General features: G+C 39.9%; 2 protein-coding genes across 2 annotated transcripts; both read right to left on the bottom strand.

Annotated features, from left to right (window-relative positions):
- Positions 1-1,607: 1,607 nt before the first annotated feature.
- MELLADRAFT_56596 (uncharacterized protein) lies at positions 1,608-3,935 on the bottom strand (the record flags this gene model as incomplete). The annotated part of the gene is made up of 4 exons (XM_007411945.1): positions 1,608-1,876; positions 1,948-2,785; positions 2,854-3,595; positions 3,689-3,935. The coding sequence occupies 2 exons, from the start codon at positions 3,563-3,565 to the stop codon at positions 1,974-1,976; spliced, it is 1,524 nt and encodes a 507-aa protein (XP_007412007.1).
- Positions 3,936-11,881: 7,946 nt separating this feature from the next.
- On the bottom strand, positions 11,882-12,756 carry MELLADRAFT_56595 (uncharacterized protein; the record flags this gene model as incomplete). Its single annotated transcript, XM_007411944.1, has 3 exons — positions 11,882-12,434; positions 12,501-12,639; positions 12,722-12,756. 2 exons carry the CDS (start codon positions 12,572-12,574, stop codon positions 12,248-12,250), a joined length of 261 nt encoding a protein of 86 aa, XP_007412006.1.
- Between the last annotated feature and the right edge of the window lie 5,005 nt (positions 12,757-17,761).

The following is a 17,761-nucleotide window of genomic DNA, read 5'->3' as shown; positions in this document are numbered from 1 at the left end:
CAGCAGTGGGGTGACCTGCTCAGGCAGGTCACCTCGAGACGTTACCTTAACGAGCAATTACGGACTCCTCTACCTACGGCCTTTGACCTTCGAGACATGCTGCGAAGCCGCAGCACCGACTTCCGGCAGGCTATGCGAACAACACCGGAAGGGTTTCAAGCTTTACTAAACATGATTCGCTCTCATTCCATCTTCGTCTCCACTGGCAACAATCCACAGCCGCCAGTTGAGAAACAACTTGCGATCACGCTGGAGCGTCTTGGCAGCAACGGGAACGGGGCCTCTGTTGGAAGATTTGCACGCAATTATAAAGTTGGCAGGGGATCTGTAATCAATTGTACCAGACGGGTTATTACGGCTATCTTGGATGTTGGAGCTCATTATCTGTCGTGGCCAAATGCAAACCGACGCAAAGCAATCTCAAAGGTGCTTGAACGAGATGGATTTCCGGGGTGCGTGGGCTTCGTCGACGGCACAACTATCCCGCTGTTCCAGCGACCTGGTCGCGATGGAGAGGTCTTTTTCGACCGCAAGCATTGATATTTGCTCAACGTGCAGATTGTTTGTTATTGCGACAGAAGAATCACCTATGCTTATGCTGGGTGGCCGGGTTCGTGCTGTGATAGCACCGTGTATTCAAAAACTGAAATCGCGATTCAGCCGGAAAAGTATTTTGATAAAGGTAGGCCCTTTCAAATTACCGGTTTACTTGTGATATTGAAATCTGATGTTATTGCTTTTGTTTGTAGATGAATACATTGTAGCAGATTCAGCATACATCCCTTCAGAAACTGTGGTCCCCTCTTACAAAGGTCAAGCCGCCGATTTCGAAAGAAACAAAGATTTTAATTGGTGCATAGCGAAAGCTCGAGTGCGAAACAAGCATTGCATTGGGATACTCAAATCAAGATGGGCATCACTTCAGGGGTTACGATTATCTTTGAATAGTCGCAGTGATATGTATCACATTCTAAGATGGATCCGCTGCTGCCTCATCTTACATAATATGCTTGCAGACTTAGGCAATGCGTGGAATGATGATGACTACGATAGGCTTTTGAGGGAGCCCGGGGACGCGGGAATTCATCGACGCGGAGGGGCAGTGCAGGACTTGGATGTCATTGAAAGGGGCAGGGCGAAAAGAGAACATGTTTGAGACCACACGGTTGCCTATAACTGGCAGAGCGGCGGCCTCCCAATTGTATCCTAGCGGCTATCCCAGTGTTCTGTTTCTTTTCTTTACAAATGATATGTATACTTTAGTGTTTCCTTTTGACATCTTGAGATTTAGTGGTCCTTTAATCTTGTTGTTTGTACCTTGTGTTCTAACAACTTGTGTTCGTTACTAGTGTTTTGTTTTTGGTATATGTTATTGTGCAATTCAATCTATTCAGTCCCGCACGAGTTCAACATCATCGAGTTGGTGCAAGGACCTTTTTGTTTGTTTGTTTGAGTTTGTTTGTTGGATTTTAATAGATTCAAATTTTGAATGAGATCATCTCAAAGTCAATTTCTGAATAAGTTCAGAAATCGAATGAAGAAAAAAAAATCTATCGAAGTCATGATCTGATTACTTCAAGAATAATTCGCTCAACGGCACAGGCATCATGAAGGATTAATTTCAATGTCATTGCTTAAATTGACATTGAAATACATGTTTAAATAGCTGCACGTTGGACTAGCTGCGTACAAAGAGGACTGATTACAGATAAGACGACTGGTAGACGACTGGCACAATCACAAAAAGACGACTGGTACAATCAAAGGAAGTATGTAGCTGTGTACATATAATTCACTGATAACAAATGACAGACGACTGAACGCAAAAACACAGGCGAGGCATGGAGGTCAAACGCTGGTGTATTAGATGGTATTCCTAGAACAGAAGATTATAAACATGGCATTCAGTGTGAGTTACGGGATGAAGAGAGAAAAGTGCATACTAACCCATTTTCTTCGGCCGGGTAAATAAGTCAAAGGTAAGCTTCAAGTTCTTGCGGAGTTTTACCTTCCAAAACCAATCGCTCACAGAAAGCCTTCCTTTCCTTTCGGGTCTCTTGGGCCAATCGCTTGGAGTCCATTTCGCGTTGCTCTTCACGGTCAAGGAAATAGCGTTCTTTGGTCCAGCTGAGAGTCGATTTCCGATCTTCTAAATCAGCTTGGATGTGAGCTTTGTCTACCTTGATTCGGGCTTGGTCTATTTGCTCGCGCGATTGTTGAGCCTTTGCAAAAACCTCCATCTTTGCATCGTTGGCCTGTTGAATCGCTGAAGCCAGGGCATTCTTGTGATCCTTCACATGCACATTTGATGGGTCGATGGAGGGTAGTGGGTCCAGACCACGTCGAGATAGAGGCGCGCGGACGGTTCGGTTAGCACTTCTGGCCGTTGCTTGAGTCTTGGTCACGGGTAAGGCATCGGGTTCATCTTCTGAACTGGAGTCCAATGCTCGTTCCTCCGCAGTGAGATCATATTTCCCAGCTCTCTTGGCTCGCTTTCCGGAGGGCTTTGCGTGAGATGTGGACGTAACTACATGACCGATGTCAGCACTTGAATGGATGGGCTGAAGGACAGGGCTGGGTATGTTGTCCTTGGGATCGTTTTGGCCTTTCGGAGTAGGCGGAAGCGAATTGATATCATTCTCAAGGTCAAGAAAACTGCGATAATGATTGTTGAGTGCTTCAGGAGTTCCTAGCGTTCTTTCCAAAGAAGGAGCCTCCGGGGTCGGAGATAATGGCACATATTTCTTACGATCAGCACGGTCCAATGCACTCTGGACATCAGGGCCTTTGAGGGCAAGAAATTCAGTTGTCAGTATAACATTCATCTTGTGTTAAAGATGAAAATAAGCTTACCAGGGTCAAGCCCATCGGTGAGATCTCCATCGCTATCCATTGCGGAGTCATCGCCATCCTGAGAGCCGAGTCCAGAATCAAGAATTCCAAAGGGATTTACGTTGCCTTTATCACGAAACAGCGCATCCATTTCAGGATAGCAGGGGCACATTGACTCCAAAAGTGCCTCCATGCTATGAATGCCACGAGCGTGGTGCTTGGGCTCCAGTCCAGCGCCAGTCTTCAAACTCAGGGATTTCGCGGATTGATACTTGCCTTTGTATCTTCGAAGGCGAAGAAGCAGAGTCCTGCCAGTCAAGTGCATGTCGGTGGAGTTGTAACGTTCATTGTAGTTATTGTTGAGTTTGATTGCCAGGGTGTTCAACAAGGTCTTTGGGCTCATTGGCAAACCAGTGACCTTGGTTTGGCTGCCACCACCGAACAGAGAATTGAGGACATTCGGTTTGGCGAGATAAGCAAGGATGGTCTTGTAGTCGACTAAGTCAAAAGGTGGGCTGTCGCTCGTAGAACGTTTGATGCTAGTTACCGAGGCTTCTTTTTCCGCGCGTTTCTTCGCTGCAAGTCGGGATCTTTTCACAGCAGCCGGAGTAGGTCTCGAGCCAACCACATGTCCAGATAGGGCTAAATCAGCAGCGATTTGCGCTTTGGTTTGGCGGGGGCGACGGTTTCCGTTTTGAGAAGGTTTTGGTGAGCTCTTTGGTGAGTTACGCATTCCAGATGATTGATATTGAGCAGGAAACAACTAAAGTATCAAATATAAAGTAACACCGCCGGAAATCAGGTGAACAGTTGATGTGTACAGGCCAAAGAATCAGATGAGAAGAAAAAGACCTACATGCAAGACAGTGACTAAGTGGCCAACGCGAGCAAGGGATCAATCGATTCAAGGGCGAGTGGAGCAAGCAACAAGGATAAGCGAGAATGGGAATTATAATGCCAAAATTACTGTTGGGATGTGCGATTTAAGAGAGCTGTGAGATTCAAGAGAGCTGTGATGAGATTCAAGAGAGCAATTCAAATGTTCTACTTGACCAGTGAACAAGCTTATATAAGAAATGAATCTGATGAGGAGTCTGAAAGCTTTGGCCGTTCGGTTAAGACGACAAACAAGCAGTCGACCGATCGGAAATCCACCTTTGCGCGTTACTTGACCTGTTTTTGAGAGGTCCAAACTGAGGCCGAGATCATACGATTTCAAGTCCCAATATTAATCCAAAGAAGCGTGATGAATGGCCTGATGAGTCAGCACTGAGAGACCTGAAGAGATGACCGAAGCGTTGATAACCGTGCCGTGTAGAACCCGCAAAGAAATGTGATATTGATGATAAGAAACCTTGTGGAGATACCGCCAAATCGATGATAAGAAAGCTTGTTGAGATACCGCAACTTGAGATAACCATGTACCCGTGCCCTTCTGTTCCGAATCAAATCGGCAAAGCAAGCCAAATGGATGATACAAACCCTGCAGCAATGATGTTGACAAACCGGACGAGCAACCAGACCATCCAAACCTGGTATCTTGAGGACCCCGACGGTCCACGATCCGAGGTAATAGCCCTCGTTTGCAGCCAGTAAACCAGGTTCAGAAGGAAAAAAATCAATAATTAAATAATCTGCTCCAAAAAAACAAGTTCAAACAAGGGACAAACGCAGCAAAAAAAAAAGGTACAACTTTTTTTACTATTGTTTTTCTGGAAGCAGGCAAATGCTGTTAAATTTATAAGGCCAAAGGTCACATCGTAAAACCGCGAGCCAGCTCTAGAGCTGGCTTGCGGCCTTAAAATTTTACATAAAATTTTGAGGAACCGTACAAAAGTTGAAGTTCTAAATTTGGTTGTAAAATGGCTACTTGAACTGCCCTAGTGTTATTCCCAAATGATAACTGAAGAAATAAGCAATATCTTTATTGATATTATTCCCAATGAGTCTTTTTGACTATAAAACTAAAGTAAATTTGTCTTTATAGCTATAATAAAGGGCGTATTTAAGTGACCAGGTACTATTAAAATAAGTTTATAATGATAAACAAAATAATAACTGCGTAGATGATAAAGAAAAAAAAGGGGAACAACAGTCCCAGGATCCTCTCAAAGTATATATAACAATGTACTCCAACTTTTACAAGGGTCAACAGCCTCAAAACCAATCAAATCCGCCCAGAAATCCCTAAAAACCCTATGATGACGCAATGTAATGATTTTGTTACTGATAAATGATGTAATTTTCATAGCCAAAAGTGATCAATGACGCAATAATATGATGTATAGCACTTCTTATGATGAATACAGGTGATTTTTTTCCTTGTAAACTAGCTGAAAACCAAATTTTGAGATTACAAATTTTTTCAGATGAGGTCCAATTTTTGATTACTAAAGTGCATCTTGTAGCACTCGTGTTAATAATCATTTATCACCCTCATATGACCTATTTCTGATGAGTGATGAGTAAGATATTGAGCTGTGAAGTTAAGGTTTTGAGCATTACATGTTGACTTGTGACTGTAAATTCGAGATTCACACCAATTCTTTATTTGCCTTATAACTTTTTTCATACACCTCTGCTACTATTAATTTAAAGCTTGTAAATTATGTAATCCACTCTTCTGCGTTGAATGAGCCATCTACCAACCTAATCTGACGTCATTTGACATATGTAATAAGCTGAAAACCTTCATTTTTGACAAAATTTGCCCATTTTCTCCACTTTTCACAGCTGCTACTCTCTTTTTCTTGCTCATGTAATATGACATCATCTTCTATAACCTTAAAAATCCCGGAAAATCCTCTTGGAAACCTTAAATTCCATTACTACCACTATTACATAACCAAACTACATGTGTACCCCTTGTTTACCAACTTTGAAAAAGTGCCTTTTCTCTAATAACTTCTGTTTCTTCTTATCAACCTTCAAGATTAAAATTGTCATAGTATAATAGAATGTTGTTCTTTCATATTCTAACCTCATAATACCCATAACCTTATTTTTACTACCCTAAAAACCGTTTCCCAACCTATGTACCTATATTTTCAAATTTTTCTTATGTTTTTCTTTCTTTCTTTTTGTAATAAGTTTGTGAATAAACTATAATGATCTTAATAATTAATGTGAAATATAATGATGTAATGTTATCCTGATGACCAATACATAAGCCTACAAGAGCTTCAATTGATCAAAAAACCTCCATTTCAAATTTTCTGTCCTGCTAAATCCTTCTAATAAACTGGTAAACTGCTAATTGTGAATTTTTTAATTGATCCCATAAATTGATCACCACAGCGGGTATTCCCACCACAGCTCAATTGTGAAACATACAAGTTCCCAACTCTCATTGTTACAACAATTTAGGATTCACTGCTTGCCATAGTTGCTCATTTCTCAGAATTCAAAAAATGGGCACTTTGTGATCTCCTCAGCTCAGAATCATGGTAGCATTATGCGGGATTCAAGTATTAATAAAATTGTAGGAGAAAGGAAGATCATTTATAGGATTTGTTGATCAAAATCAACCTAGGCTGAAAATCAATGACAATGATGAAACACCAAAAGAAACGAAGACGGGAGTCAGATGTGGTTCAAACAAAGCATTGGTGGTAGATGAAAATTTTCACTGGAAAAGCAAAATAGGTAGCATTTATTTGATGTCCGTCATCAAAGCAAGCCAATCATATAAATGGAGGAAGGATGAAAAACAATCAGAGTATGTGAAAAGTGATTCAGCATTAAAATCAAAAAAGAAGTCATACCTGAGGACAAAAAATTGGTCTGGTTAAAAAGCAAGTCAGTACAATTGCAAATGGCAAATACAGGACTTGACATAAAGAAGACAAAAATGGAAAAGAGGACAAAAAGCATCACCAAGTAATTTCCAGGTGGTAATAAATCCCAGAAGGCCAAGATAATCCAAGACAAAGGAAAATGATCAAAGTGTGTGAAAAGCCAATAAGCATCAAAAGCAAAAAGAAGTCATACCCAAAATCATAAGAGGGCAAACAGCCAAAGCAGAGGATTTAAGGGGTAACAATGGAGAACCAAAAAAGAAAGAAGGGAACCATGAAATGCAAAAGTTACAAAAGCAGGTGAAAAAAGGAGTTTCAACTTGCCAAGTGGAGCATTTCACCAATGGACCAAACCCATGTGAGTGGCTTTTACTTTTTCATATTGTAAATACAGCTCACTTCTCAGGCAAGAATTCTGCTTTTAGCAGTAAATATCTACCTCATGCCTTGGGTGTTTTGCCAGGGACTTGGTTAAGTTTTGGGGTGCCCTGGCCTGCCAGTGACTATTAGTTGGGGGCTGTGTTAATGTTGAAATCAAGAAAATTGCAACCAGATCAAATGGAGAAATTGAATCTTGTCAATTCCCCAGGTGATCATAGAGGGTGAGTTTGCTTGAATCTTGTCAAGGCTCAGCCCTTCTGCCTTTGTTTGAATTATTCTGATGATTGAGCAAGCTTGTGATTGAGTGAGATTGATTTGATAGAGCTGATGATCGAGTGAGATCAATTTGATAGAGCTGATGATCAAGTGAGTTGGAAAAAATGAAAAAAGGAAAAACAATATCTGGAACGGAACACCAGATATCCAGTTATCCACTGGATCAGATGTTGGACATGTGGATTCTTGAAAAAAATCTGATTGGGTATTCATTCATACATAGAGTGGTGTCAAGTAAGGTGACTCTCAGAGTCTCAATTACATATGATTTCTTTTATGTAACCCTAGATGGAATCCCTCTGTAAGTTCATCACATCTGTCAATGCTCATCAGGCCCATTCTACCACAGTAAAACATAGCCTCTTACAAGGTTAACATCTTACTATGTGTGGTGTGAGGGGCAAAGGTAATAAATCTAGAGGGAATGTGTATTCTTGCTGTAATTGATAACCTCAGGCTCTGGGGACAAGAGTAGGCCTGAGGAGGACTGACTCCTCAGGCCTGAGGAGGACTGACTCCTCAACCCTGGGACGGTGGGTGGGACTTTTAAAACTAAATATGAGAGCAAAGAGAATCAGAGAGAGGAAAAGACTTGACAAATCCTTGATTGTAACTGCAAGTTCAGAAGGGTGCATAGAAGGAGAAGTGAAAATTCTTTATGCTTTCTTCTGAGGTGTCCTCTACCTTGCTACCACACTTCACCTGTCAGAGCTGTGAAACTTCAGTCTGCACCTGTGAATTCTACCACTCTACTGAATGGAATACCCTGTACCCCTACAGGCTCTGGAAACATGACCAATTTCCCTAAGGGATGGATAGCCATATCAGTTAGCTTGGGGTTTGGGCAAGCCAGGATTCACCGGATTGTCACTGGATCACAGCTCGAGTGAGGATGACTTGCAGTCATCTGTGCAATGACCTTGGTATGGAATACATATGGACTCATACCAACATACACTGCAAAGATAATGTATTTCTCCAAGGCAAAAAATGATTACATTTAATGTACAAAATGATTAAAAGTGCATTAAGTCTGCATTAAGTCTGCATTTTTCTGCATTAATTCTGCATTGTTAATCATTTTGTTCATTAAATGTAATCATTTTTCACCTCGGAGAAATGCATTATCTTCGCAGTGATACACTGCAAATATGATGTGTTTTCAAAGGCACAAAATGATTAAAAATGCATCAAGGGCATGTTCACTTGAGCCAATTCTGGTCAGAAATTGTATTCTGCAAATTTAAAGTACTGGTTTGGTGGAGTGTGTTTCATTTTTGCATTAAAGAATTCACAGAATGTGATTTCTGGTGAGATAAGGCCACGTTCACCTAAGCACTTTTTTGTGAAAATTGACATTCTTGAATGTTGAGAAATCACAGAATGCTTATAAAAAGCAATTTATTGGGACATTTTAAGAATTCACTATTAGCACATTCTTGTCTACAAAAATCACGTTTCTTCTTCTCTTGACCTGTGCCAGTTGACTGCTTTGTAAACTTTTTCTGATCAGATTGTACAAGGTACCTTCTACTGTACGGAACCCCTCAAATCTGTCACAAGTCCCCAGTCATTGCACAAGTGGTCTCAAAACCAATCATCCACCACTATTCTCAAAATCAATCGTCCATCACCATCCTTGATCAATGTCATTCTCAACTCAACTTATGTTGATCATTCCCATTCTCATTCTCAACTTAACCTGGTGTTTATACAACATGCCTGCGTTCTGGACCTAGATTGGATATATTTGGAGATGGTAATTAATTGATGATTTGTTCTACATCATGTGGATTAGATGTTACAAGAAATGCAATATAATTCTTGTACTTGAGATGGTGATCTGATCAAATGAAAAAAACTCAAATGCAATCATTCTTGATGAATCAATAATGGATTTGGAAATCCATCTTCTAATCTTGATTCTTTGCAAAGTCAGTTAAAATGAAGAGTTGATTTGTCACATTGGTTGTAAGTTTTTGTGATTGTGTTGGGTTAGGTAACCGTAAAGGGATCAATCATTTTGGTTTTGGTGATGATGTAGGAGATGATGTTCCATGGAGGTGGAATAGGGTGGAATCTCAAACTCATAACACTTTCACTTTGAGAATGAAAAGTGATCAGTGCATCCAAATCAAACGACTCAAGACCGCTTCTTTCACAATTTCCCACAAAATTTCAAATTTCATGTTTTTAAAAAAACACACTTTTCTACATGTAGAAAAGTGCTTGCTCATAAGAGCACCCACTATCATGAGGGTGATCTATTGTAGATTTTGCATTCCCGAGCGCGAAATTTGATCATGCGTGTTTTACCAAAGTTGGTAACCGCACGAAATCCACTATTGGATGATTTACCGTCTGCTTTACCTGGTTCCTACGATAAATCAGGGTTTAAGCTTTCGTAGATTTGAACAAGCGCAATGCAAAATTTTATGCAGTCGTAGGGACCGCCAATGTAAAACAGGCCCATAGTGGACCTGTGTGTAACTTAGCGGTAAAGCTACAATAAATCACCTCGTTACCGCAACCATAGTGGGTGCTCTAATGTGATTTCTCAAACTCCACACTAAGCAAACACGCCACTAAGTGAACATGCCCTAAGTAAACATGCCCTAAGTATACATCAATTCTGCATTTTCCTGCATTAATTCTGAACTATTCATCATTTTGTGCATGGGGTTCAATCATTTTTCACCCTGCAGAGTGACATCATCTTTGCAGTGATATAAACAGCACATCTGTTACACATGTCATGTGTAATTTCAATCAGGTTGGATTCCAATTTTTTCATTGAAATTGTTCACTGCTCAGTTGACTCGAGCTTGGTTTACTGTCCCAAGTCAACAAGCTCTTGGGCTGCAAGTTGTGCTCTTCCTCAACTTTCTATGACACAGATTCACGGAGATAAAATATAGTGATTATCCCTGAAAACAAGGAAATCAAATCAGATCTCCAAAGCCTATCTCCTCTGCCTAAACTCACCTTTTTTGAATTCCAAAACTGGTTTTGGAATTGTGAGATTGAGGACTCTGTGTCCATAGCTTTTTGGAATGTTCCATAGTTTGCTTTTCAACTCACAATCTTTGGAGCACAATCCTGTTTGACATTTCCTTATTTTCAACAATAAGCACTATACAATTACCAAAGAAGATCAATTCTTCAGAAAAAAAAATCATTATTTTTCTTCAAAAAGATATGCAGGGATTGCTCTCAATGAGAGCAGATCCCAACCTTGGAAATATCTTGAAAAACTTGATGGCTTGGTATGGTTTTATTGTTTTTAAAAGAAAACAACAAAAAAGATATGCATGGAGTCCTCTTGGTGAGAGCATTCCAGAACTTCAATTGGCTAGTGATTACAACAACTTTTGTGGTCTAGTGATCATTTTGGGCCTTGGTTTGAAATTGACAACAATTTGCCTACTATAGGCCTTGCATTGTTTTTTATGAAAATATCACTCTATTTTGGAAAGTGAAGGGCTCACAGCATGAAGAATATGGGCTGTGCGGTGGGAAGGTGTCCACGTAAGGAGCCCCTGAGGTCCGACTCACCAAAATATTTGCTGGGTGCGCTCGAGTCAGTCGAGTACCTCGGGTAATGCCCCAAAACAGGCGGGCGTTGAGTTTTTGCCGATTCAAAAAAAATATGACAAAGCTTCCGGAAGGAAGCTACCCAACCCAAAGCATGGCGCTATCTAAGACCCAATAAAAGAAGGCATAGAAACAGTGGAACATCATTAATGTTAAAGGAGAACGATGGATTCCGACAAAATCGACAAATGCGAACAAAATAAACAAATTCTCCTTGTTTCAGCTGGGGAAACTGGAGTTTTGACCAGCCAAAGTTTCGGCTTTGGGAGAGTTACTTTCAATCGCCTTATGATTCTCTGCCAGTTGGCACTAAACAAAATTTGATACCCAAGATGACACTACTCACCTTCTTGGCCAACCTGTGATTTTCTCAAAGTTAGCTCCATGGACATGAGCAGCCCTCATACGTCAGTATATTCAATTGGCTTCAAAACTTACAGGTTCATTTGATAATCGTAATTCTTGAATAGGGATTTGTTGACTTTGTATACCTTCACCGAAATTGATCGATCGAGAATAGGTTGATTGAATTCAGCTTACTTACTGCACATTATCAATCATCAATCTAAGCCCTAAACATCTCAATTGTGTAACTATCAGATGCATCAAACCGAATTGTTTCAACTTATTAAACTCAACTATGTATCTACCATTCATTAAACAAGAAAACCTTGGATCTGAACAAATCAACAATTTCCTCCAATTTGTTAGTCTTCAATTACTCATTTTCACTTTGACATCATTCACATTCAAATCGGATTGAATCTCTTTATTTGGATGTCAAAGCAAAAGTTATTAAATCAGCTAATGGGAATAGTCATTTAGAAACAACTGATTGTGAAAACTTGTGCAGTGTAAGTCCTTTTCAATTCATCTATCAACTAATCCTTGACTAATCTAGATTGGATTTGTGATCTCATTTATGTTCCTAAACCTTGATCAACTGCCAACTCATGATCATCAAACCTCAGAATTCATTTCAAATTCACTCCATTCTCACTCTCAACTTCATTCACTTCATCCAACTCTACATCAAAATCCGATCTATCTCATTCAATTCATCAATCACCTTTGCCTAGCCTACTACTCGATTCAACTGGATTCTACGATTTACATAAGTATCACTGTCTTGCAACCTCATTCACCTCTTGCCATCACTCACGCAATCTTAGCAGCTAGCATTGCATTAGGATCAGCAAGTGAATCAACCTGAAATTCAGTTACCAGAATCTCAGCTGCAATGTCATCCAATCATCATTCAAGTTAAACAAGAACAATAGAATCATTGAATTGACAAATTGAGAAATTCAATCAGCTGAATAACTGTGAGTTTTGGGCTGCCAAAGTTTTGACCTTTCAACAATGATTTACTCGACATTACAACAATCCAGCAGCTTCCATAATATGTCGGCATATTCTGGAACAGCTACACACAGCTTACCCTTATTCATTTTAGGGACCATCTGTTTCCGGCTTGCCTGGCCAACAATACATGCAATACCACGCATCACATGGATAATACCAACCAATATTGATTTTAAATAATTCATTTCTGTGTGTACATTTCTTCTACTCATTGGGGTACATGTCCAAAACTAATCGATTTTGATACTTTTGAAGTTTAAATCAACAGACCAGTCTTGAGATTTTGATAGTTGGACCTTCACAGCTGACGTTTTAGGCTGCCCATTCATACTTTTTATCAATGTAGTATTTCTCAATCCTTCTCTGATCCATCCGGATGGTAACTTCTCTTTTGGTAAGTCTTTGTGTTTGGTTCATCATTTCATGTTTAAGTATCTCCTTTCAAGTCCGAGTTCATCTGACCTTGATTCTTATAGAACCAAAGTTTTACAGTTGATTCAATGTTAACTTACCAAGTTGAAACTCGATCAAACATATCATTCAACTCATCTTTCTTACAATCAAGCTTCTTGAAAGGGACTTTTGAGTCTTTACTCTTGATGATGGTAAGATGATCAACTTTGCAATTGAAGATATTCAATAATCTTCATCCAAATAGATTCATTCAAAGTCAATTGAAACAATCCGATCAAACCTTATTTCATCGTTATCAATCTAATCATCATCAGAATCAATATAATCAGACAAGGAAAGACTTGAAATTGATCGATAGTCAATTAAATCAAAGTATCAAACACCATGAATTGATTTCAAATGAATCAGAATCAGAATCAAATCATAAATCAATTTACCTTATTCACCAAAACACGGAATCGATTCATTCAAAAAACTATTCTACCTCACAAACCAATCCAAGTTTTGTATAAACTCTAGCGTAATTAATCATTATCAAAGTCAAGATCATCAATCTTGATAGTATTAACAACTATGTCAAGTTATTCAGTTTATCTAAACCCTAAAACATATCTATCAAACCAATCAAATCAAATGATAATCTTACTATCAACTGTTTCTTTTTCCTTGAACTTCAAGTACTTCAAGATTTTCTGATACCTGTCTTTCCTACTTTGTGATTGTGACCATAGTTGGTATTTGGGATGTGGTAAATTGGAATCACTTGAAAATTTAAAAGCTTTCTTTTAATTTGAATCTTGTTAAATCGAGACCAAGGAAAGTACTTTTTCTTTCAAAATCATCCAAATTATTGTTGATCATGTCACGAAGTTTCTTTTTGGGTTCTCTTCACACAGTTTGGGCAATTCTAGATCACAAGGATTAAGTTGCCAACTGAAAAGATTGCAACCCAACAAGTTCGCAAGTTAGTCCAGCTGGCTCTTCATTATTGAAAACTCTTTGCTCTTTGTTGTATTTTTCTGTTTTGAGTATTGAAGAATTTCATGCAAATGAAAACATCATCATTCATCAATCAATTGGTCCGAAAACTTGATTGTCTTTGAAACAAGGCTCCAAAATTGAAATTGAAACCAAAAAACATGTAGTAGGTCATCTTGCAGTGATTTGAGGTGAGGTATGAAGAACCTGAGGATAGATTAGGTGACCTGTTGCATTCCTTCAGTGTTAAACACAAATTCTACTGTTTTTGGAGATTTAATCAATCATCTATGATCCAAGTTACTTCTGGGTCTGGATTAAATAAGTCAACTTGAAAGAGGCTGATCAGAGCCAGACAAAACTATTGTTTCAACCTCATTCACCAATTATCTACTCATCCATATCTATAATTGAATTTTATTCATTCTCAATACAGGTGTGCAAGGATGGAATTTGGAGAGTTTTCAGAAGACAAATTTGGATTCCATGATACAGTCAGTATGCTTCAGCTTCCGTAAGCTTCTTGGGAGAAATATTTTTCAGTATTTCAATTGACAATATCATTCCACTGGAATGTATTTTTCATTTAGGTATGGAATATGATGCTACAGTTGTTCCAAACAGTATGTAATCCATTTTGCAATCATTGATGAGCATGATTGGAAAGTTGATGCTGCAACATATCCAAAATTGATAAAATTTTCTTATCATGTCAAAAATGCAACACTCCCACATCTTATCAGAATCCCCAATGTATGTGAAGTGATTCAATATTTTGTTTGGAGGTTTTAGATACCTGATCTTGATCTGTCAGATCATGCATTTATATACTTGACTGAGCCTCACATATCAATCTGCCCTGGGGATGGTACGCCTCATGGAGGTGCCCACTACTGATAGCCTTTCAGGCAAAAAATCCAGTCAATGATTTGAGTCAACAAAAAATCTGACAATGAAGACACCAGTCAATAATTTATTACAGATTAACTCAAATAGGAGTTCTGATTGCATGAAACCTATAGTTGACTATTTACTTCCCAGGCCCAAATGTGACTTACTCATTTGAATCATGTATTGTTTAAGCATCCTGCAGACATCAGCCACTTTGTATATTAAAAGTGTTGATGGTTACCACCAGCTTTATTATTCTGATTTACTGGCAGAAGACTCCACTGTATTTATCTGCATGGCCTAAGCAAACACTATATTTTATCTGTAAGCCTTGCTGATGTTGTGTTATCATAGACAATTATTTCTGTATGTGAATTAATTCACAACTACTCCTGTAATGATACAAGAAATAAAACACATTATGTATGCATACCTATTCCTACCAAGCAACCAAATTGTGTGATTGATAAAGTATCCAAAAGCCAAGACAAAATGATAATTAAAGTGATTTGATTTGGAAATCATTAGGAGGTTAGGGCTTGGGGCTTAGGGCTTAGGGCTTAGGCTTAGGGTGTTAGGCTTAGGGCAAGGATATCATCATCCCACTCCAAGGGCATGCACCATTAGCTCTGTTCAAGATCACCATGATTCCCCCAATCCTTGTTCTTACCACAATTAGAACCTGTAAATGACATGCCCTTCATACCCTGCTCCACTCCTCCCTTTCCTGTTGCTACCTGTCAGCATCTAACAGGCCCAATATATCATCCCTTCCCATATCAAACCATGTACAACATCAACAGTACAAATTTTCTTTTTGATATCCAATGATGTCAATTGGAAGTCTTCAAGAACCTCATGCTTTATATCACAAGTTTCACAAGTAGCAGTAAATACGGGTGTACTGTATTTGAAGCAATTTTTGGTCCTGCTCTGGGCAATCCAAAGAATCTCAAATGTTTGTTTTTGAAGCTGAGCAAAGCCAAATTATTCAGAATCTTAGTGGAGTGATTCAAGGATTCTGGCAACAAGTCTCACCTCAGACCTGAATTGAACCACACCAACATGTGGTTAAGTTTGGTGATTTTCTATCTGATCTGCATAATGGTGAGTTACAAGTAGTCACCACACTCCATGCTTACAGGATTCTTCTGTAGAACTCCACCACAGCCTAAGTGAACAGAAGCTGGAGTATATTATTCAGCTCCTGTGACCTCCACCTCAGTAACAGATGCAGAATGATCACAATGGCTACTCAGTTTGGAGCAATGATATACTTAGGCTGGCATTGCATTCCTTGTGATTTTTGAATGGACATTAATTAAGCTATGAAATACTTTCACTGCATTGTAATGCAACCAATTTCACATAAAGATGCTTTCCCCTTTAGTGCTATTTGAGCCAGCATAGCCTCCAGAATTCTACATGAATTGACCTAAGAGAATCCCTTGTTGCAACGGCGGCGCCCGCCGCCCAACTTGGCTAGTTTTCTTTTTATTTGCCAAACGCACGAACGTCACCGAAATACACTCGAACACGAACTCAATGGCCTCAAGCTCAACAAACAAGTTCTTGCTAACATCAGCGCCTTTAAGCACCTTGCCGCCTTTTGCAACTCCACATGGAGGTTCGCGAATCGCTGGACATGGGCTAAGGCCTCAAATGAACCCCACCCTCTGAATAGACCCCAACCCCTGGAATGCCTCTAATTCCCTCTCCGCTACCTCACCGCCCTACTATCCACAATTATCATATAACACTTGTACCCTAGATGAAACAGCCAACAGCTACCTTTCCCCTGACACAGCCAGAGGGGTTTTACCGGTGCTGGACATAAACATAGTGTTTGATAGCCTAGCGGCTCAAAAAGCACTTTAAGCAATGCAAAAAAAAAAAAAAAAAGGTAATGGATGAATGAAGTGCAATGCGGGCGCCTTTGTTTATCATCACCACCAGCGATCTGCCACCAGCAATCCTGACACTCATGGTGACTGCATCGATACCTGCAACTTTCCTGACCTTGATTTCCGAACACCGCCCGTATTTTCATAAGGTAAGGTAAATCCATTTCAGGGAAAGGCTTCTTCATACACAAAGGCGGGTGTTCGTTTCCAGAAAGACTAAACGCACCATTTCATTGACACAGAGTCAAAAGGCGGAGATCGGTGAGCTCGGAGCTCACGCGAGTTGCAGAATAACCTCTGACTCGAACGATGAGCTCCTGAAGACTTCTGCGAAGTTTCCCTCCGCCATCATGTGCTAAGACGAGCAGACAGCTCGCCAACTATTCTCGTGGCGGCTGTGTTGAGGAATCACAAGAAAATTGAATTCAGAATTGGATGGCAAATCAATCGCCATCGATGCCAGGTGCAATCAAACCACTTAGCCTGAGGTGTCTCAAACTAGTTTCCGGGACAATTGAAGCGATGAAGATGCCACGCAGACTGATACTGATACACAGTGATACGCAAGGACATGAACCCTCATGGACCATCAACACACGTTTCCCGACGATTTGGTTGAATTCTGCGGCCAAAATCGGGTTTGGTTTATAAGATGGTCTGAATGTCAAGGTAGCACAGTAGATTACGATACGTGGAGCTCGCTCAGTATCCCTGTTCTCTCGTCTTGTCTATGAGTTGACTTGTATCTTCGAAATAAGTTGTCATTCACTAGGGTCTATTTCGAAATCCTTGCTAACATGCATCGATCAGTCATGTTTCAGGCCAGTGACCGTTCCAGCCAAGTTCACACCCCGACTCAGACAGTGTCAGCTCTCCTCATGAGTTCAAATTCATGATTGTCGCCAGTCCGCTAAGACTGCGAATCAGGTCATTCCATCCTTGAATTGCTTTTGCCAGGTCGACCTCCCAGGCACCAAAGTCCAACATTCGTAACAGATCTAATCATATAGCAAAAGTTTCACTTCCGCCATCTCCTCTCGCTGCTCTGCTTCGCTCTAATCAGTGCGCTTTGTCATTTCTACTTTTGTTTTCGTCTACATTTTCAGCCTTCAGGCCTTACATTCTTCCGCTTAATTGGGTACCTTCTTAAATTGTCATCAGACCTTGATGCCCTATTTATCTTGACCGCTGTCGCATTTTTGTTCTATTCACAATCTATTCGCCATTTCGATTCCGACTGTTGCTTGACGCGCCCCTTATCTTTACAATCCTTCATTTTCAAGGCTTGAGCTTTTTAACGTCTGTTATTCAGTCATAATAACAATTCTC

The sequence above is a fragment of the Melampsora larici-populina genome (assembly GCF_000204055.1).
Source record: "Melampsora larici-populina 98AG31 unplaced genomic scaffold MELLAscaffold_28, whole genome shotgun sequence".
NCBI classification, from domain to species: domain Eukaryota; kingdom Fungi; phylum Basidiomycota; class Pucciniomycetes; order Pucciniales; family Melampsoraceae; genus Melampsora; species Melampsora laricis-populina.
The sequence above is the reverse complement of the archived record's forward strand: the minus strand, read 5'-3'. Positions and strand labels throughout refer to the sequence as shown.